At 55.3% G+C, this 21,651-nt stretch overlaps 1 protein-coding gene across 2 annotated transcripts in view; it reads right to left on the reverse strand.

Moving 5' to 3' along the window:
* The window catches only part of CELSR1 (cadherin EGF LAG seven-pass G-type receptor 1), a 148,099-nt gene that overhangs the window by 35,143 nt on the left and 91,305 nt on the right, over positions 1 to 21,651 (reverse strand). For both annotated transcript variants that reach the window (XM_023631339.2, XM_023631340.2), the window contains exons 6-13: positions 13,420 to 13,577; positions 12,153 to 12,316; positions 11,486 to 11,611; positions 9,440 to 9,606; positions 3,933 to 4,118; positions 2,835 to 2,948; positions 1,720 to 1,894; positions 777 to 918 (exon numbers count right to left, since the gene is read on the reverse strand). In XM_023631339.2, the coding sequence (XP_023487107.1) occupies positions 777 to 918; positions 1,720 to 1,894; positions 2,835 to 2,948; positions 3,933 to 4,118; positions 9,440 to 9,606; positions 11,486 to 11,611; positions 12,153 to 12,316; positions 13,420 to 13,577 (1,232 nt within the window). The remainder of the gene's footprint in view (positions 1 to 776; positions 919 to 1,719; positions 1,895 to 2,834; positions 2,949 to 3,932; positions 4,119 to 9,439; positions 9,607 to 11,485; positions 11,612 to 12,152; positions 12,317 to 13,419; positions 13,578 to 21,651) is intronic.

A 21,651-nucleotide genomic window follows, 5' to 3' on the forward strand; every position in this document is an offset into this window, starting at 1 on the left:
CTCATCCCACTGCTGCTCTCTGGCTCTGCCCCGGTAGTTTGACCCCTCGAATTCGACCCCTTCAGCCGCCCTGGCTCCCCTCCCACTGTCGTCCAGCATGCCGTGTGGCACCCACTTCCCCTGAGACCACGAGCCTGACAGCTGGGGTTGTGTCTCGCTCACATTCTGGTCCCCAGTGGACAAAGAGCAGAGGGAGTCACCCCTGCCAGGCAGAGCAGGCTGGGGCCTACGTGGCTCCTGCCCCAGGATGGCCAGCATTTGCCGACGACCACTAGCCGTGACAGCATCACCTCCGAAGGGCCCGAGTCTTGGTTTGTGGAGAACCAAGCGGCTCCTCCTGGGAGAAAGTGACCAACCTGCAATGACCACACCCTGGGCTCTGGGGGCCCCGAGAGGGCCCGGCTCCCTGACTAACCACTCTAGGACTTACGGGCACGTCAGACACGACTCCAAGCCCCCAGGTGGAAGGATGAAGTGTGTCTGTGACTACACTCCTCCTCCCGCGGCTGAGCGCCCGCCTGCCCAGAGCACAGCGGGCTATAGATGAACGAGCGGGGCCGTGTGTTTCTGGAGTGGAAATTCGCTCAAACGGGGCTGGTTTGAGACGCCCAATTTGATTCTCATTTGTTTCATGCCAAATTAGAAAAACATAAACATCTGTCCTTATTATCCAGAATTCTATATGTTTTCGGGTTAAACGACAAAGGGGAGAGAAGAGACCTGCAGGCGCAGTGGCTGCGTGGGCTCGAGAGCCTGTGTCGCGGGTGTGCTCTCACCTGTTCTCGCAGTACTGCCCATAGTGGCTGGACCCGCACTCGCACACGTAGCCGCGCGGGGAGCCGGGGCTGCGCACGCAGGCCGCAACGTGCTCGCAGGGGTTCAGGTGACACACGTCCACACATTTCCTTCCAAAGTACCCTGTGGGGACAGGCCAGCATTACCCCCACCCCAGACCCTCTGGGCGAAGATGCCTCGAGAACTCTGGCTGCCCTGAGACTCAGCTTCCTATGCTACTTCATGGAGCAAAGTGGGAGGGGCACCTCAGAGTCATGAGAAACACAGACATTCGGTGGGTCAGATGTAGAGATGCAGAGATGAGGGTCTCCCAGACCACCCACAGGAGGGCAGAAGCTGTGGGGTAGGGAGTCCAGGCCACCCCAGCACACATGGTGCAGGTACCAGCTGAGCATGGTTACAGCACCTCAACACTCAGAGGTAACTGGTGAATGCATAATCTTTTTTTTTTCATTTCGTGAGGAAGATTGGCCCTGAGTTAATATCTGTGCTAATCTTCCTCTACTTTATGTTGGATGCTGCCACAGTGTGGCTTGACAAGCAGTGCTAGGTCCGCACCTGGGATCCGAGCCTGCGAACCCCAGGCTGCCAAAGTGGAGTGCCTGAACTTAACCACTGCACCACCGAGCCGGCCGCTGTATAATCTTTTAAAACGTGTACTTTTTACTAATTCTTTCCATCATGTCATCACGTGCCAAGGACAAAGCCTGATGTGCCCCAAGTGAAGAAGAGACCCAGGAATGCGTTTTAAGAGAGGGCCCACTTATCAGTCACAAACAGAGCCCAGGGCTCCACAGACCCAAAGAGTTGATGGGGGAAGGTGACGCCCCGACTTAGCTTTCCTCGGTGTATTTTAAACACCAAAGGCATCGCCCAGCACTCACGGGCATCTGGAAAAAGGGGGGTGGACGCTGGGGCTCCCACCTTTGTCACAGACGCAGGAGTAGCCGTCCCAGGAGTCCTGGCAGCGGCTGTGCTGAGGACAGGGGCTGGAGGCACACGGGTTCTCCATGTCACAGCCGTCCTTCACCCTGACCTTGAGGGCGTCATTCATGTTCAGCATGGCGATGTTGGTGGACGTCTCCCCCATTCTCACTCCCTGCATTAAAAAAGGGCAGCTGGACTTGGTCCCGGGGCCTTGGGGCAGGAGGAACTCCAAAAGGTAATCAGGGGTTAAGGGAACCCCAAATTCTCTTGAGTCCCTTGTTTCGTTTTTCTGCAGAGCTGGGACTGGACGAGCAGAGGTCACTTCCACCCCCATCAGCTTTGTACTCCAGGCAGGGAGACAGGCTACCAGGAAATGAAGACAGAACCATATAATCCACCCTTAGTGGCGTGAAGAAAAAATGAATGAGGGCAGGCCATTGGAGGGCAGGACTCTGATGAAGGTGGGCCAGGTAGCTCATGGAGAAGGCGGTGGCTGTGCAGACAGTATCCGGGCACAGGGGCCACTGCACAAGGCCCCCCTGGTGGGGCCGCACCCCGCAAGTTCCAGGGCAGGAAGCCTGGGTGGCCGAGGCAGGGCGGAGACGTGGAGAGGGAGCTCAGAGCACACGCCAGGGCAAATCACCCGGGTGTGGGGGCGGCGAAGGCAAGTAAGGGGTTTATTTCTCTGCATGGGAGGCCTGGAGGGCAGGAGCAGGCGCTGTGAGCTGAGCTCCTTTACAAACAGCTCGCTGGGCTGCTGCTAGAACACCTGGACGAGGGCATGAGCGTGGGGGTGGACCGGGTCGGGCCGGGAGAGGCAGCAAGGGGCAGATTCTGCATGCGACATGAAGGCAGAGCTGCAGGTGGCTGATGTGGCATGGTAGTGGGGGACATAGTGGGGAGAGCCCAGCACAGGGGGTCTGGGTGCCGCTGACCTTGAGGGGACCCATGGGGGAGGATGGCTCTAAGTTGGAAACTTGTTAAGGTTGGCTTGGCTGCCAGACAAATGATTTGTCTACTGAAAACTAACAGGTTGACCAATGGCGCCAACCGCAGTGATGGCAGCCCCCGAGCCAGCCACGAAGTGGGGGGCGCCCCGCGATCGGCCATACCTGCATGCAGCCCCTGAAACCTTGGCGCACGGAGACCTTGTCTTCAGACACGCCCCCCACGATGAGGCTCCTCATCTTCAGCCCTGGAAGCTGGTTTCCAATCTGCACCGTGTCCTGTGAAAGGAGACGGGGCTGCACCCACCATACTGGGAACATGTGGCTGAGAAGACCATACTCGACGGCTAAAATGCAGTTGGGCTCAGGGTTCCCGGTGCAGAACACCGTTGACTGCGTGTGACGGGCAGGGCGTGGGAACCGCATCAGAAGACACATGTCCGAGGCCCGGGCCAGCCAAGACGGTTAGCTGGGGGGACCTGAGCAACCCTCCTACTTCCATAATGGGCACAACTAATGAGCCACTAGGCAAGAAAGAGCTGGGTAAGCACGAAGACGGCAGCAAATGGAAAACAGGTCCCCTGCTGCGGGATCTAAGAGACCCTTGGCCGGGTCCTCGGGCCCTGGAAGGCGTGCACATCGAACGTGACAGCTGCTTAGCATGAGATGAGCCTAGACTCCAAGAACACTTAAGAAACACACGCAGCCCCTCAGTGTGTGGCATCCTGTAAAAATGCCTCTCGGCTGCAGAGTGGTCCAGCAAGTATTCTCTGGGCATGCCCTGCTGGGAACACCACCTACACCACTTGACTACCTGGACGTCTCTGGTGTCCCATGGTCCCCTCTGGTACCCAGGTCTCACTGCTCACCCATCTTTACACATCGTCCACTCTGAGGGCAAGAACCTGTATGTCACTCATCTTTCTGCCCCAGAGGCTTGGTGCTGAGCACACAGTCATTGCTCAAGACAGCTTTGCTAAAAGGAACCTCTGCTGAAGGCGCCGATGCTCCATGACGAGACACAGAGGTGGACGGAGTCCAGTTCCTGATGCCAGGAGCTGACCATCTAGCAGGGGGATGAGAGGCAGACGCCGGGGACCTCAGCATAAAGGGTAATGTGAGACCCAAATTCAGGGGGGCCCGGAACATGCATCCTCAAATCCACAAGGGCTCTGGTGGGTCCTGGTGCATAGATGGGTCCTTCTGTTTCCCACGGGCCTGACAAAGGGGTCTGTTCCAAAGAGGGTGCAGGTGCCAACTCACCTGGTCCATCCCATAGTCCAAGGTCATGACCGCCAGGTACTTGATGTCTTTGCCCTCCTTGGCGCTCTTCAGTTCTATCAACAGATGGTGCCATTCCCCATCAGTCACACGTGACCTGGACAGCCTCATGGATGCCACATCCGAGGGGCCATGGGACACCTCAAACTGGATGTGGCTGTTCAGGATCTGCAGGACAGGGAGAGCCATACCGACCGACTGATGTGATGACGACAAAATAGAAAATACTTTGCAGTCACTTAAGGAACAAAGCCATGCGGACAGACTTACTGCAGGGCATCAGATCAAAGACGGGCCCCTACAAATTAGGCCAAGCTTAATCTGGTGGTGGTGCCTGTGACTCTCTTCAGAATTATATGCCTTTTCTATGGTAAGAAGCGTCAAATTCTGACAGAGGTCAAGTAAGATAAAGCCCATTAGACTTAAGTATTGGGAACAATCACAGATTCAGGTGACTAGTGGGCTCTCATTTTGGACATAAGCATTATGTTTTATGAGACAAGATTCAGGCCACCACGTTTAAATATATGTACAAAACCCAGAAATCAGCATTGAAACTGGCCTAAGATGTTCATGTTTTAAGAAAACATAGCCAGGGGCACCACCCAGATCTTACTTCCCCTAATGAAGGACCGGGCAGTTTGGACCAACCCTCCTCCTGAGAACACCTGGAAAAATGAGACAGAATATTAAAGCACATCTGTCTGAAGGCATCAGAGTGACTCAAGTCATTGTAGAGTTACAGAGGCATAACCAGGGGAAAAAACGGGAACCTGAGGGGCTGAGCCCGTGGTGGAGCGGTTAAGTTCATGCGCTTCACTTTGCCGCCCAGGGTTTTGCAGGTTTGGATCCTGGGCGCGGACCTAGTACTACTCATCAAGCCATGCTGAGGTGGCGTCCCACACAGCACAACTAGAATACACAACTGTGTACTGGGGGGCTCTGGGGAAAAGAAGAAGAACAGAAAAGAAGACCGGCAACAGTCGTTAGCTCAGGTGCCAATCTTTGCAAAAGGAAATAAAATGGGAATCTGAAAATAATTTTGGTGTTTGCTTTCCTCTGTGGTCATCAGCTGGTTCTGAAAGACACAGCTGGGGCTGAAAGCTGAGCAAAGTTTTCTAGGCTCATGGGGCTGGGAGGATAAAAATTAGAATTCAGAGCCTGCCCAGGGTGGGGGCTGCCAACGAGAAGCAAACATGGGGGATGGTGACACCACCATCCTAGTTTCAAATTCTCTCTAGTTCTTCAATACGATGTCCAACAGTCAATCAAAAATAACCAAGTACCCAAGAAGATAAGACAGTATGCTTGAAAACCAAGAGAAGCAAGAAACAGCGGGAACAGACCCATGGGAATCCAAACAATACAGCCACTGGACACAGACTTGAGAATGATCATGAGAACCACAGAACTTACAACGAAACAGATTCAGGGAACCACTAGATGCTTATTTCTGGAGGTAAATGTTACATTTCATGAGATAAGATTCAAGCTATCACGTTTAAATACATGTAAGAAAGATAAGACAATAGCATTATAACTAAACTAAGCTACTCATGTTTAAAGATAACTTCAATTAAAGGATAGAGTAGATTTAAAAAAAAACTATTGGTGGACTGCTTAAAAGAGACACAACTGAAATATAAGGATACAGAAAGGTTGAAAAGAAAAGGATAGAAAAAGATACATCATGTAAACACCAACCAAAAGAAAGCTGGTGTAGCTATATTCATGGAGACAAAGTGAACTTTAAGGTCAAAGTAATTCCTAGAGATAAAGAGAATTTTCATGATAACAGAATCAATTTTCCAGGAAGATAAAACAATTCTAAATTTGTATGCGCCTAATAACACAGTCTGAAAATCGACAAAGCAAAAGCTGACAGAACTAAAAGGAGTAAGACAGAAATCCACAATCAAGGTTGGAGATTTTTAACTCACCTCGCTCGGTTAACTGAGCAAACAGACAAAAAGTAAATACATAAACAATCAATAACGATATAGAAGATTTGAATGCCACAATTAACAAACTTCACCTACTCGACATATATAGAACACTACGGAACACAAGGGCAGAGCACACATTCTTTTCAAGTATAGGTGGAACATTCACAGAAATGACTAAATTCTGAGCTGGAAAGCAAGTCTCAACACATTTCAAAGGCCTGAAATCATACGGCATACGTTCTCTGACCTGCAATTATGCTAGAAACAACAACAAAATAATTTACTAGAAAATGCCAGCTGTTTGCTAATTCAGAAATATACCTGTCAATACCCCACAGATCAAAGAAGAAATTATGAAGGAAAATGGAAAATATTTTTTAACTGATTAGAAAGATAATGCAAATAACAATGTATTTTGATTTTTAGTCTCAGTCAGCAGTCAATTGGGGAAGTTCATTTTTCACTTTTCTACACTTTGCTTCCTTTTGTTCCACAGAAGTTTACGTCAACTCGTTAATCTCCCTCACCATTCTTTCACTGTCCTTGCTGACAAAACCCCAAAGCCGATAAAATCAACATATGTCTACAAACAAAAGCGATGCCTGCAGAATGAATCCCAGGAGGACGAGGAGTAAGTGCTCGCCACCTTAGGTCTGTCACCGGATTTAAGAGATGCATCCGGCAATAAGGAGGTTATCCCACTCGACAATGCGGGCGGATTTAGGGCGCCTGAGAGCAATCACCCAAATTGTTTGGGCTGTGGGATTACTATGTAGCTTCTCTGGCTGGCCTTGGAGGCCAAGGAACACCTCACCTGCTGCCCCACAGCTCCCGGGGCCTGCGGGAGGCTCCGTTCCAAACACGTCATGTGGAAATGGCCCAGAATACTCCTGTAGTGCCCAGCTGAACAGCTTTTGGGAGCTGCCCTGGGGTGGTCTTCTGGGTGGCTGGCCATTGGGGTCTGGAGAAACCCCCCAAGGTCACCACTCTTGTCACCCAGCCTTCCATAGGGAGAGGCTGGCCACAGGCCCTGGCAAAAACTCTTGATTTTTTGGATTAGCTACCCATAACGTAATTTCTCAAACATTACAGGAGTTTGCGTATTTCAGCATTGTTTCATACTTTTTTTCCTACAGAGACCCCAGTGCCAAATGACAACTTGAAAGCCCCAATTCATCACCTGAATCGAAAACAGCCAATTTAATCTGTTCCAACAGTGAAACAAACAGAAAAACACCATCCCCGGGCAGAACTGCGCTTGCCAAGGTTTGGCCCAGAGCTAGCTTCTGGGACCGCCTGGTAAACTTATGAAACTGAGTTAATAAGGGAAAAACAATGACAGCTGCAATTATCTCAGATGCACAAGCTGCACCTTCAGTAGGATCTGAATGGGCCGGTGCTGGAAACCGCTCCTGAGCAGGGACGTGGGTGAGGGGCAGGTGGAAGAAGAGAGCCAGGTTCTGTAGGGGCTCTGAGACCCCAGCCCTCTGCCCAGACGGGGTTATTCACCGCCTCCTTGGGGCCCTGTCCTAACTGATCTGTTGACAAGTCTGGGGCCTGCCAGCACACCAGGAGCCCTCAGGGTCCTGCCCTGCTGACCTCCAACAGGGAGCTTACAGGGAACGCTGGGCAGCACCTCTGTCCTCTCCCTCTGTCCCTGCCACACAGAAGTGCTTCCAGATGCACGGCCGGCAGGGGCGAAGGGAGAGGGTCCTGTGGACATTGCAGGACCCGGGTGATGAATGAACTATGGGACCCAGAGCTCAGAGTCTCTAGGCCTCAGTTTCCTCTGTGAAAAAATGAGAGATTGGAGCAGATGCTCCGTAAGGTCCATCTCACCTCTGACCGTCTCTGACCTCAGCACAGCCTGCCCTGTCTGGGAATTGAGTCTGCTCTGCGCTGGGCAGCGTAAGAAGTCCCAGCGCCCACGAGAGTGAAAAGAAATGCTGCACAGCTCGGTGAGGACATGAGGACTACGTCAGAGGGGACCAGAGCTGCCTCCAGGAGGACCTTTCCGACCGTGGGAGCCGTTACACCTGGAGCAGGCTGTCCTGGGATGACAGCAGTGTGTTCAGGTGTGGCCTGGCCCTGAGCAGGCTGGTCTAGGGGCAGAAACTTCACGTGCTGCACGGACGGAGGAGGGAGGGGCCTCTGGCTCACTCTGAAGATAAAGAAGAACCTGCGTGAAGGAAGCTGGTGCTGCTCCCTGAGCCGGTGTGCGCCCACGTCCATCTCATTCACACGTGCACAGAGACATGCGCACGCAGACACACACGCGCACAGACACATGCATACACAGACATGCACACACACGTATACATACTTGGAGGAAAGTCTGGCAGAAAGATAGGAAAGAACAATGTGGTTATGGGAGCATCTTGCTCGGGCACGATCCCCTCAGGCCACTGCCATGTCGGGATGGCAAAGCAGGTCTAAGAAGAGCCATAAAGTGGACCTTCCAGGAGGGAGACTGCCTGGAGCGATCCCCCAGCAGACAGGGTTCAGAGGTGGCAGGGTTTACGCAAGAACATTCTGTTCCTGCTGTCACTGCAGACAGGAAGCGCCAAGGGATGCGAGGCCAGGACGAGCTCTCAGCCCAGGGCCTGGCTGGGCAAGCCCGCCCCAGCGCCGAGGTCCCTGCGGCTGAAGCAGAGTCTCCAGGCTCAACTTCTCAAAACCCCAGGTGACAGCGAGGGTGAGAACTGCCCCCTGGCCTGGGGAGAGACAGCTGGAGGCAGAAGGGCAGCCCGGAGAGTTTCACAAATTAAACTCACTTATTGTTTCCTCTTGAAATACCCACAGGGCTGGGAAGACGCAAGGGGAACTATTTGTGACGCAAAACACTAGGGGAGACAGTGCATTAAAATAATCTTTTAAAAGGTTTTAGGAACTCCATCGCTTATCCAATGTTTTCAATAAACAAACAGTAAAGACCAAAGCAATTAACAGAACACACATCTAAGGTGATTCAATTTTTAGGAAGATTATTTTTGAAGCTTCTAGCTGGGTGCAACGTCCTGGAGATAGCACGCCAGAGCACTCTCAACCACAATTGATGGAGGCCGGTCATTTCCATGTAGCGGTGCTCCAGCCTCCTTCGGTTCTGAAATGCCGGGGACCTGAGCTCCCGTCTACACCACCCCTTGGGAGTTTTGCTGTGGAGGAGCTGGGCCACAGGGTCTGCCCAGGCCCACACTCACTCCTTCTCCAGGCATAAAGGAAGAAAGAAAAGGCTGGAAACAAACCCCCAAGGGACTGTGGAGCTGCAGGCTGCCTCCTCTGTACTCTTCCCTGTTATGAAGGCCACGACTGTGCTAGCGCAGAAAGCACGCTCATGTTCCCTGCACACTCACGTCCCCTTTCTTCTTCACACCAGGGACCCACCAGGCCGGTGTGGGGAGTGGGGTGGCGAGGCGGGGAGGCTCCCTCTGTGGGTGCACTGAGAAGCCCGTGCTTCTGGGGCCGAGATGCCGAGCACTCTGGTTATCACTCAGGCGCATACGGGCCCGGTGGGTGCCCAGGGTGGATGTGGCTCTCGCTCACCTGGAGATGGAGCCTGGAGGACATGCCTGCCGTGGCCTCCATCAGCACGCCGTCCTCCTTCCTGGTCCGGAACATGAGCCCCAGGTACCAGGGCACGGAGATGGTGATGTCCAGGTCGCTCCAGGACACGATGCTCTCCCCACTGAAGCGCTGGGGGTGAGGCATGACTGTGGACACAGACATGGGGGCCTCTGGAAATCAGGCGGCCTCTGAGGATCTTTTTCAGGGACAGGCTCCCAGGGAGGGGGGAGGGAAGAACTCCTGGCCTTTAGTATTTTAATGCAAAGGCCGGTCTCAGACTTCCACGGGTATAGCATCGAGCCCTCTGAATCCAAGAGCCGTGGGCTCTGCAGAAGCCCATGCCCTGGGACACGTGCCACCTCCCTGAGGCGCGAGGCCGAAGCCTGTAGGTTCCCAGCTGTGGCCAGGGCCTGGCAAGGGGCACTCAAGCTGGACGGGAGGCAGAGTGGGACAGCTCGGGACCCCGGGCTCAGTAGACGAGGATGCTGGGGGCCCCTGTGAGCCCAGCCTGCTTGTCCCACCCCACACCTGCCAGGTGGGGAGCCCAGGAGCCGGAGCAGGGGCTGTAGTACGGAGGACGGTCTCCTGGTGGGACAGCATATGCTCCTAACCCTGCAGCCTGACCCGCCATCGGCTGGTGTCTGGGGGGTTTCCGACCCCCAGGCACACAGGCCTGTTTCTCTGCTCCACGTGATGGGCCCAGAGGTGAGAAGGCTGCTGACCAGCCGAGGGCCGCCAGATGGTTTGGGAGGACTGGGGAGGTGGTAATAGGGGACCAACAGCCTCACCTAGTCTGTTACAACTGGAAAAACTGTGAGTGCCAGACAGGCCACTAGGCAGGCAGGATGTGGAGGCAAACCAACTTCGTCATTTTGCCTCCAGACTCCTGCGTACCACAGGCAGGGGCCCACCCCAGAACCTCACCCGAATTCCTCCAGGTGGGACTGCATGGTCCTCATGATGAGGAGTTAAAGAGGAGGCCAATGGCACAGGGCACCCAGCTGGGGCTGCTTTTGGGGGTAACTAGCCTTGTGAGCACCGGGCATCTGTTTCCTGCTCTTTTGAACCCAAACCCTGGCAGCTGTTTTCTCTGGCACAGCCATGGCCGGGACTCCCGGCCTCCATAACAGGAACTCTGGGTGTGGCCGGCCCCGCCCGGCGCTGTGTCCACCCAGGCCTGCCGCCTCCTCCCTGCCGCCTGAGCTTCCTGCACACGCCTGTCAGCTGGGGCTGGGCCTAACTGTCCACAGGGCCCCAAGGAGCTTGGCCCACCTGCTGCCCGGAAAACAGACCCACGGGGCCTTGAAAGGGGCCCCAACCTATTCCCGTGCTTTTGGGGCCAGTGGGTGACCCCAGGGCGGGACTTCTCAGGGCCATCAACCTGCTAACGAGCACTGGGCATCTCCAGAGGTGGGTCAGGGAGCATGCCCAAACTTACCTGGCTTCAATCTACCCCTATCTAAAATTTCAGTGTACCTTAATTTTAAAGAGCTTCTTCAATGATTTTTAAAATGATGATACTTAATTAATGTTGTTTTGCTTCAAAAGAAATGAAATGTTTAAAAGCTGCCAGTGTCTGTAACTGCAGACTAGACGCGGGGGTGGGGAGGGGGAGCTGAGGCTCTGCCTTTGATGCCCACAGCACAGTCCCGTGGGGAAGCAACCAGCTGAGGGCCCTCTAGGATGCGAGGAGGGGGCCTGGGTGGTCCTGGGCCTGGGGAATTGCCCTTTGAGGGCTCAGTGTGCCTGTGGGCTCCCGACCTCATGCTGGCCCTGCTCAGATCAGGTGTCGAATCCTGCAGACCCCTCCCTGACACCCACCTCTGCTCCAAGCTCACCTGTTGTGGTGCCCCCACGAGCCCCCTCAGCCTCTCACCCCAGCCCAGGCCCTGTGCGTGCTCCCACTTCCCCCATGCCTGGGGGGACATGGGCCACCAGAGGCTGCTGGCCCTGGACACGGAGCCCCACACGAGGGGTCCCAGACACCCAGCACCTGACGGCAACGCGTCCACGCCAGGCACTCACCTTGCTCACAGTTCTTCCCGCCGAAACGCAGTGGGCACTCACAGAGGTACGTGTTCCACCTGCTGACACAGGTGCCCCCGTTCTGACACCAGGTCCCGTCGCAGAAGTTCCTCTGTGCGACGCAGCCTGGAAACAGAGAGCATGGCGTGGTCTCGGAGTGGGAAACACAAGCAGATGGTGACGCAGGGGGATCTGCTGCTGTTTCCCAACACCGACCCACGCTGGAGGAAGACTGAGCCCGCGAACAACAGCCAGAGGGAAGGTGGGCAGGCCCAGGACCCTCCGGCAGCCATCGGAACGTCAGACCTGAAATGGCACAGAAGGCAATGCCCATGTCCAGAGACTCTGGGCCTCTGGGCCATCCTGCCAGCTGGCCGGGGCGTCTGGTGACATGCTCAAGACCCTGGGATTGAGTGCCTCAGGATTGGTGGCCGGCTAGCCCAGCAGCATCACTGCCACCCCACACTGCAGAACTCCCAGACCCCAAGAGCAGCCGCCCGTGAGCCTGGGCTCCCCTCCTGGAGGCCTGCAGCTGGGTGTACACAGGCTCGATTGTAGGAAAATGTCACTGCCCGGGATGCAGAGGTGGCCCTCCCCTGCGTGGCCACTGAGGCCCAGCCAGGCACCATTGCTGCAGCCCCACGACACGCTGGCCGTCACGCTGTACCTGCCCTGGTGCCATTGTTGGCGATGAAGGCAGCCATGTCCACGTTCCTGCCATCGATGGACAGGTTCCGCATGCAGCCCACAAACTGCTGGTTGTGCACCGGGAAGTCTTCAGGCAGGTTGGGGACGCCCCCCAGGAGCAGCGGGCCCGTCAGATCCAGGGACCTGGGGAGGCAAAACCGACCTCTGTGACGTCCGGGCAGCGAGAGGTGAACTCAGGGCCCCAGTGCTGCCGTGACATCACAGTGGACTCTGCCACTGGACACGCTTGTCATCTTGAATGTCAATAACCAAACGGGGAGCCAGGCGGGCAGACGGCCAACAGGTCAGCACGCAAAAAGTGGATCCACCACCGGCGTTCACGCCTCTCTGTGCCTCGGTTTCCTGGCTCCTGCATCAGAGGCTGGGCCAGTCCACACAGACACAGGACATGCGGCCCGGTGAGCAGGGGTCAGTCCCAAACAGTGGCTCTGCCTTCCTCCAGCCTCTGACGCCCTGGAAGGGAGGTCCCAGCAAACCAGAACCCTGGTTCCGAGGAGCAGCCACGGGGCCTCAGGCAAGGCATCTAAACTCTCCAGGGCATAGCTTTCTCATCAGTAAAAGGGGCACCATCCCCGTCCATCACAGCTAGCCGGGAGAATCCTCCAAAACAGGTGTGTGACCATCCCAAGGCCACACCAGATGCCCAGGATAGATCAGGTTCATCTAACCGGGGTCGTCAAAAAGCTTATTAAATATCCCACCAAAACACAATCAGAAATTAGTCCAGCGACCTTCGCTCCGGCTTTTGAGGCTGGCGTCACAACACCAGAAACACGAGAAGAGCCACAAGGTCTATGTCAGCATTTCTTTGCTCCTGAGGGAGGACGAGCCCTAAGAAACCTCCCGGTCAGCAGGGTGACACAGCCCCTCCAATCTAACAGAGAAGGATCACAACTCAACATGGAACCACCGAGACCGGCGCTTGCTGGAATGGGGCCGGTGTCCCGTGGAGACTGAGTGAGGACAGTCTCTGGGGTCAGCAAGCCGGCCGTCACAACCCTGCGGCTGGTTTGTCCACTACTTTGGCAGATGCAGCTAAGAGGACACACTCTAGAAGGTTCTAACGTGTCAGAGGGAAGAGGAGGGAATCTGACTCCAGCCCGGATTGGGGCTGCCAGAGCACCGGGCCCAGGGGCTCTATGTTGGGTTCCTGCCCTGGGCGACCCCTTTTGGAGCGGTGGCCGTGGGGGTGGATGCACAGGGGCCTCTCCTCCCGGGATGCTCACTTCTTGGAGCCACTCTGAGTGCCCTGGGCAGCGCAGCTGTAGTTCCCGACGAGGCTGCCAAAGCGCACGGCCACGGCAGTGTCACAGTCGTCCACCGTCACCACAGCCACCTTCTCTCCCGACGGCCCGTGGGGCAGGCCCAGGCGGCCAATGTTGGGCTGTTGGAAGACAAGCACAGGGGGCGTCAGTGCGTCCTCCCACCAGCGCCCTCGGCAGATTCAGCGGCCCCTGCGCATGCCCCCCTGCCCAAGGAGGGAGAAGGACGCGGGAGGGCGGGGCGTGTCTGAGGGGCAAGAAGCTCCCCCAGGCTCATTTTAGATTAGTCCCCAAAACCAGCTGCACTGGGTTAACAATCTAAAATACAACTACGTCCTTCTCGAACCTCAGAATGTGACCTTATTTAGAAATAGGGTTGTTGTCACTATAGTTACTTAACATGAGGTCGTACTGCAGTAGGGTGGCCCTAATTCAACACGATCGTGTCCTTATAAGAAGACACAGACACAGAGACACACAGGGAGACCACTGCGTGACAACTGGGGCAGAGACCAGAGCGACCTGTCTACAAGCCAAGGAGCTCAAGGATGGCCGGTACCACCAGCGGCCGGAGGAGGCCGGAAGGACCCTCCCCTGGAGCCTCCAGAGGGAGCGCGGCCCCACCCACACCTTGCTCCGGGACTTGTGGCCTCCAGAACTGGGAGAAAATCCATTTCTGTTGTTTGAAGCCCCCCAAGTTTGTGGTATTTTGGTACGGCAGCCGGCACCAGAGCCCGGGCCCCTCCTTCTGAACACCCACTTCCGCCTGTGCATCCAAGTTTCCCTGCACCTCCTGACCAGGTTCCTGCCCCCAGTCCCAAAGCTCCCAGAGTAGGGACACTAGGACGCCACTGCCTGGCCCGCAGACCACCCCTGCGTCTCCCCGACATGGCACGGGGCTCCTGTCCAGGCCAGGAGGCTGGTGACCCGCAGGTACTCATGGTCACTCCTGGCCTGTGCCTTTCCTCGCCCTGGATGACCCTCCTTTGCTGGCCTGAAGTTGACCACCCTCTGTGCCCCCAGACAGACCACGCCCCACCTTCCTCCTGAGCTTCTCCCCACGCCCAGCTGTCCCTGTGGGTCTCACACACACCATCTCCCCGCCCAGGGCAGGGTATAAGAATTCCTTCTGGGGCTAGTGACTTGGGGGAGATCTGCTCCCTTCCAGAAGGCACAGGTTCCCTTCCTGAAGAAGCTGTGGTTTGCGTCCAGGGACTAGCCCTCATCACCCAGGGAGAACTGCCCCTGGCTCGGGGCATCCCTGCCCGGTCTCCTGGCCTGCCCCTCGAGGACACTGAGCACGTCCACCCAGACAGCCCCAGGACGTCCTTCTGGCAGGACACGCAGAGCCTGTGCACGCCGACCATGTGACATCAGCGTGCAGGCCTCAAAGTTCCAGAAACGCGCAGGAGCCAGAGGGCCGGGCTGGGCCGGGCAATGGAACTTCCTTCCCAGCTGCACAACCTGGACAACAAGACCCGCATCCCAGACATTACAGATCCACCCAGATGGCCCGTGGGAAGGGCCACCAGGCCGCACGGTCGGCACGCGCGGCGGCTCCCAGCCCTTCCCTTTCCCCCTGGAGACCACGGACTCTGTTCCCACTTGAAAGCTCTGGGGTCAGTTTGAGCTTATAACACGATGCAATTTTAGCTTCTTTATAATAGAATAGGTAATAAGTAGTTGCAAAAACATAGAGAGTTTAACAACTACATAGTTCATCCAGAAAGAAATCTTCAGCTTTGAATAGGAACGAAGAAGTATCCATTCGATTGGGGACACTGGGCTGGAGGGCAGGACACAGCTACTGGTAAGAGAAGCTCAGCAAAGAGGCCGAGCTGTGGGGCTCCAGAGGTCCCTGTTCACCCCGGTGGTGCCTCCTGGAGTTGGGCAGTGCACAGCCTACACTGCTGTACGTGGCGACCCCAGCCGAGCCTTCTGCTCCCCCTTGGCCAACCATCTGACCTAGACGAGCCCCATCGCTCTACCTCAGCTTCTCTGTCTACAAGATAAGGATTTAATATTAGAATACACATCCTCTCTGCATTATAGGGACTTTGAGGGTGACGTCAACATAAGATACAGGAGTCTCCCGAGAGCCCTTCTTAGGCAAATCCAAGGGAGGCCTGTGCGCACCGCCCGGTCTCCTAAGTCACGGATAATCTTTTCCATTTTCTTCTACATCAGTCGGTGAGATCACAGGCCTGATATGCTACATCCCACAAGATTTCACCTTCGGCTAAGTAGCAATTTCATGGGTATAAAAAATAATGTTTTCTCACTCTGTATCAGCCGCCCGCTTTGGAAAACATGTGCAAGCCTATTATGGGATGCTTACGTGTTAGGTGCAACCCCGGGGAAAGAACCATCCCCGAGCTGTGCGAGCCCCATATTATCTCTACAACTTATAATTTACATTTTCGGGGATGGGTGCGAGGCTTCCAGAGCAAGGACATAAACAGCAGTTCTGCTTGGCAAGCCTTATTGGAACGAAGCTGCTGTTTACACAATTGCAGTCATTGTAAATTGCTGCTCATCATCAATGGCTCAGAGCTACGGGATTTAAGCAAAAACGGCGAGGAAAAGGAAAACTGGAGGCGAAGACAAAAAACAATCAACATTTCTACTTAGAGCAGCATTTACGGACTTGAGACAGCCCCCTTAAGACAGACTGCAGAGCCCGGCTTTCCTTCCCCAAAGCGGCAAGTGCGGCTTCTAGAAAAACAGCCTCTGATCAGATCGCCCGACACCTGCCTCTGGATTCCTACTCCCGGGTCCACCGGCTTTTGAGTCAAAAGCGATGGCCCGTTGGCCGCAGAACTGAGCATTCTCAGAGCAAGAACTGGAAGGACCAGCAGGGGAGACACACAGGGAAGCACTGGGGAGAAGGCATGACGCTGAGGGCCTGCTGCCTGCTTCACGGGGCACCCGCCACTCCACCCCTTCCAGGGCCGCCCCAGAAGCAGCAGCCCACATCCTGGCCAGTCTGCTTGACTCGCACCAACTACCCCATGTGGTCAACAGCACCAGGAGAGCACAAGGGCAGCTTGGGGGAAGGCTGTGGGCAACAGGAAAACGAGGCTGCAGCTGACTCAACATGCGCAGATGGGGTTCATGAGAGTCAACAGGGAGCTGCCACCTGACCCAGCCACTCCACTCGCAGGTGTACACCCAAGAGAACTGAAAACAGGCACTCGAATAACAACTCGCTCACAAATGCTCACAGCAGCAGCACCCATGACAGCCTAAAGGCGCAACAATCCACACGTCCATCCCAAGACGAACGGAGAAACACAATGTGGTCTCTCCATCAACGGAACGTTACATAGCCGTAAGAAGGAATGACGTACTGGGACATCCTACGTGGCTGAACCTCCAAAACATTACACTCAGTGAAAGGAGGCTGTCACAAGAGGCCACATACACATTGCATGATTCTATTTATTTGAAATGTCCAGAATAGGCAAATCCATAGGCAGAAAGTAGACTGGTGACTTCCAGGGCTGGGAGGCAGGGACTGGAGGAAACTGGGAGTGACTGCTAATGGGTGATGAAAATATTTTACATATAGACAGAGGTGATGGTTGCACAATATTGTGAATGCACTGAATGCCACTAAATTGTTCACTTTAAATGGTTAATTCTATGTTGTGTGAATTTCACCTCAATAAGAAAAAAAGAAAGTTGTCTGGATGGGCACCCACCATTCTCAACCCCCTGGCCACTCCCTACCTGGATAACCTTTGGGAAGCTCCTTCCCCACTTTCATCTGTAAAATGGGAATAAAACACATCATGTGGCCGTCCTGTCAAATTGTCACAAGCAATAAAATGCAGCAAGAGGAGTGAAAGTTCTCCATCAGGGGTGAGTGGTACATATGCAACTCCACAGCAGCCTGAATTGGGAGGGAGGCGTGAAACGAAGACACCAGCAGGTGTACTCATTCGGGCTCAGGTTGTCTGCTTTTGTCAAGGGAAGACAGCACATCTCACGATGTACGGCCAGCACGCAGAATGAGAATTCAGTGGGAAAGAAACCGGGAGACGGTGGCAGAGCCAGGCTTCCTTCTGCGTGTCCACCTCCCGTGTCTAAGGAAGACAAAGTGATTTCAGCTGTTCATTCTGAGCGCCAACATTGAGATTTGGCGAGGGCCGATGGGAAAGCGCGCCATGGCTTTCCTGGCGCGGCTGGGGAGGAACAAAGAATAAAGAGCAAAAGAAAAGGAACTGCTTCCAAATATTTCTAAGGAGGATTTTTAAAGCCTGCCACACATCTGCCCAAAAGAAAAAGACAGCATGCGAATAAAGGGGCTACATGGCGACAGATGAGCACTTTCTCAATTCTCACGTCAGAGGGGCGCTGGACACAGAATGGCGAAGGCCAACGCCCCTGAGCCTTCACTCCTCGGGCTTGGCTGGGCTTTGTTGGGCTGCTGGCCAGGCCTAGAGGACCCCCTGCCCCCACCTACCCTGGACTGTCCCCTGGAAGCAGCCAGGCCTGGACACTCAGAGGCCGAGGGAAGCAGGCGCAAGACACACAAACTGGAGGCGCCCACCAGCCACAGGGCCTGAGGTTGGTGACGTCTACTCCCCTCCGTGCTCACAGACTGCCCTCACAGAACTTGCCCTGGGGCAGGTGGAAACGGGGCCAGTGAGGACACAGCCACCATGCTCAGCCCTGCCACCCTCTAAGAAAACACCTAAAGGCCCGCCACGCACTTCAAGGGGAACCCAAAAGCAACAAGCTCTGCAAATCCGTGCATATCCAGGTTCCAGATTCTCGGTAAATCAGTCAGAAGGCATCACTTGGGGTCTGCCCCCTTTTTTTTTTCCCTTCAACTTACGTTCCTCTCTCTGCGCGGGTTCTCCCCGTGCGCTTCCACTCAAGACGCTCTAAAGCAGCCCGTGGAGACTGCGTGCACAAAGGCGTCTGGTCCTTATGAAGCGCTCACATTTCTACAGCCTTTTAACCTGCTGCAAACAATTCCTCATCGGGGAGGCTGATGGGGGCTCGATTTCAAACGCTGGATGGGGGAAGGCGGGGTGGGCCTCGAAACCAGACACCAGGAGAGGGAAGTCTTGGGAAAGAAACAGATTGACGCTCTGCGTCACAAACGATTAACCGACATTCATATCGAAGAATTCACAGATGGCTGGACCTTAGGAATGTCACAAAGAGTCAAAATGCAGCCTCGAACACGTACTGTGCTGTCACTTCTCAAACTCAGTGGGGTTCACACCTGACGTGTGGGCTTGCCAAACACAGCCCTCCAGATGGCAGCGGCCCCCGGAAATGTGGACAAGACCCAGCCAGTCCTGGCACAGAGGCGGCAAGCCCTCCCTCGGAAGCAGGCAGGGCATTTCTCCGAAGCCACTTGGGTGGACAGGGTCACAAGGAGAAAGCATCCAGACAGACACACGCTTCTAGGATCCAAACCGATTCCCCAGGAGCCTCCAGCAGGACTTCATTGGAACTCTGACACCACACCCAGTGCGGTCTCCCCGGAGACCAGGCTGGGCCTGGGAGGAGCTCCCACACGGCCGGCAGGTAAGAGGACACGCTCCAGCGGAGACCACTCCCTGAGCCTCAGCTTCCCTCCTGCGCTCCAGGCAGGCCAGGCCCCTCCCAGGACCCTGCTCTCTGGTCAGGCCTCCACTCAGGTGTTTGGGACCCCGTGATGGTGACCTGCTGACCAGTCTACACCCCATGTATGGAGGGATTCACCCTCAACGCCATAGGAGAAAGAGCCAGAGAAGGAACGCAGGAAGGACAGGGTAGGGGACGACAGTTCACCCTGGAGCTCCAGCCACTTGCTGTCACTCACCCCTGAGTCTTCTCGAGGCACTTACCTGGCTCCATCTTCCTCATCTTGACTGCCTTGTCCCCGCTACACCCACCCCAAATAACGCAGGTCCCTGCAGCAAGGACCTCACCTGCCCACTCACACTGAACCCCAGGGCCCGGGACAGGGCACGGCCACACTGGGGCAGGACGAACGGACGCCATGTCTGTCAGATTCACCTGCACTCCAGATCGGCTGCGAGGTAAGAGCTACACTGACCAGACCGGCTTCTCCAGGGCAGTGAAACCGGCCAGAACTCCACACAGAATCCACAGGACGAAACGGCTCATCAGTGAGGACCGGGCTGCCTCTCAGTGTGGGGCTGCGGAGCTGTGGCTGTCACGGGCGGCCCAGGGCCTGCAGGGGTTCTGGAGAACACCTCATTCCCCCGTTCCACCTGCATCTGCAATCGGGGTCGGGGCCTGTTCAGCAGCACTGAAAAGTCACTTTGCCTCCTTCAGTCAACTAGGTTCCCAGCAGAAGCTCAGTGCTCCCCAAAACTAAGCTGTAAAAATACTTACTTCTCTTGAGTTTAACATTAAGGACAATAAAAGCCCAGATCTTTCTTGACCTTCTTCCTTTAAGACATTGGAAACCTATATCCTGGGAAGGACACAGCAACTCTCTTAGGGTGTGGGCAGCAAACCACTGCATGGAAGCCAGATTGGGCCATCAGGCCACTTACCAGCCGCCAGAGAGGGCGGACAGCTCCGAGTTATCCCGTGCGCGGCTCCGGCTGAGAGGGGTGCAGGTGCTCCCGACCCCTCACCTGCCTGTGACCCGGGGCAGGGTAGAGACCGCTCCGAGCCTGTGCAGCCTCTTCCAGAGAGTGGGTAAGCTCCTAGCTACCAGGTCTAGGGTCACGTGGGACAAAATGGAAGAGTAGATCTGAACCCCTTTGCAGAGAGCCTGATGCCGGGCTGGCTGGGCTGTCACGCAAATGGAGGGGCCCAGCTGTGAGGGGATAAGGCCAGCAGGGACACAGGACAGCAGTGTCCACAGCCTCCAGCGAGCATCACCTCCCAAAGGCCAAGACTCCACATCTTGACCCCACTTAGGAAAGTCACTTGACTTCACTGCACATGAGGACTCATCTGTAAAATGGGGGCAAAAATGGCACCACCCTGGGGGAATTAAATGCACAAGGCACGGGGAGGCCTCGGCCCGTGCCAGCCATGAGGGCCATCCCACAAGAGCTTGCTGCTGCCGTGCCATCAGCAAAAAAGACAAGAAGAAAAGCCAGAAAGTGTGCAAACGGCTGTCCTCCCTAGATTTCTGCTGTCTTAATATTTTCCTACAATAAAATGACAGGACTTCTTTTTGCACAGCCTTAAAGAAAAAAGGAGCGATCAGCAGCTCCTGCGTGACTGCGCCTTCACGGGCTCTCCTCCCGGCCGTGGGCGCAGTGCGACCCGCAGCTTCGGTGTCCTTCACGTTCAATCAGCCGGGAAGTGCTAACGACTCTTCTTATTCTGGGAGCCTTAAAAAGAAAAGATTTTTAACAACGACGCGAACCAATTGGTCACCTTAGAGTTTCTTAAAAAGAGAACAACACACCAAAGCCTCTGTCTCTCAGGCAGGTGGTTAATCCGGGGTCACGACAGTTCCGGCACAGATACAGTGGGAGCTCCACGCTTTTCTGATGGTCGCACGAGATGCTCAGAACTGGAAGAACCGAGGGCTGCAGGCACAGCTCCACCTCGCACTGTCCGTGTGCTCGGCACTGTGCATAAAGGAGCATCTCCTAACGGCCCCAGGGATCTCTGTGGGGATGACTTTTGTTCCGGAAAAGATCCATGGGGCACAGCGCCAGCCCTCCCTGGGCCTGGCCCTTCACCAGACAAAAGGTCCCAGGGTCCATAAGAGGGAGCCTGTCAGCTGCTGTCCCTCCTGGGCCCAGCCATCAGGTCAGAGACCACTGTGTGGCCGCCAGCCTGGCAGGCTCCCCGGGCATTCTGGGAACCAGGCAGTTTATGCAGATTTTCTCAGAAGAGGTCTTTTCTCCAGTGACAAGCGAAGGGCTCAGAATCGAGTTCCTTAAATTTATACAGCACCGTCTTAGAAAGCTGGGGGAACGCATTCCTTCTCTTGGGGGATTTGTAGACGAGAAGTTGCTTGGCACAAACTGGGACCCACAGGCACCCCATGAGAAGCTCGTGTCCCTTCACATGTGGGATCCTAAATCTGACAGTTGGCTACTTCCAGCTGGACAAGAGGTGGAAGGGGACACCCCTGAACAGCAGCCCACTGGGGTCGTCTGCACTGGCATGGGGGCCGGGCACCTGGGGCCGTAGAGATGGACTCTGGGCTCAGTCCACACTGTCCCAGGAGAGAAGGGCCAGACTCCTTCCGGC

Source organism: Equus caballus, chromosome 28 (genome assembly GCF_041296265.1).
Source record: "Equus caballus isolate H_3958 breed thoroughbred chromosome 28, TB-T2T, whole genome shotgun sequence".
NCBI lineage: Eukaryota > Metazoa > Chordata > Mammalia > Perissodactyla > Equidae > Equus > Equus caballus.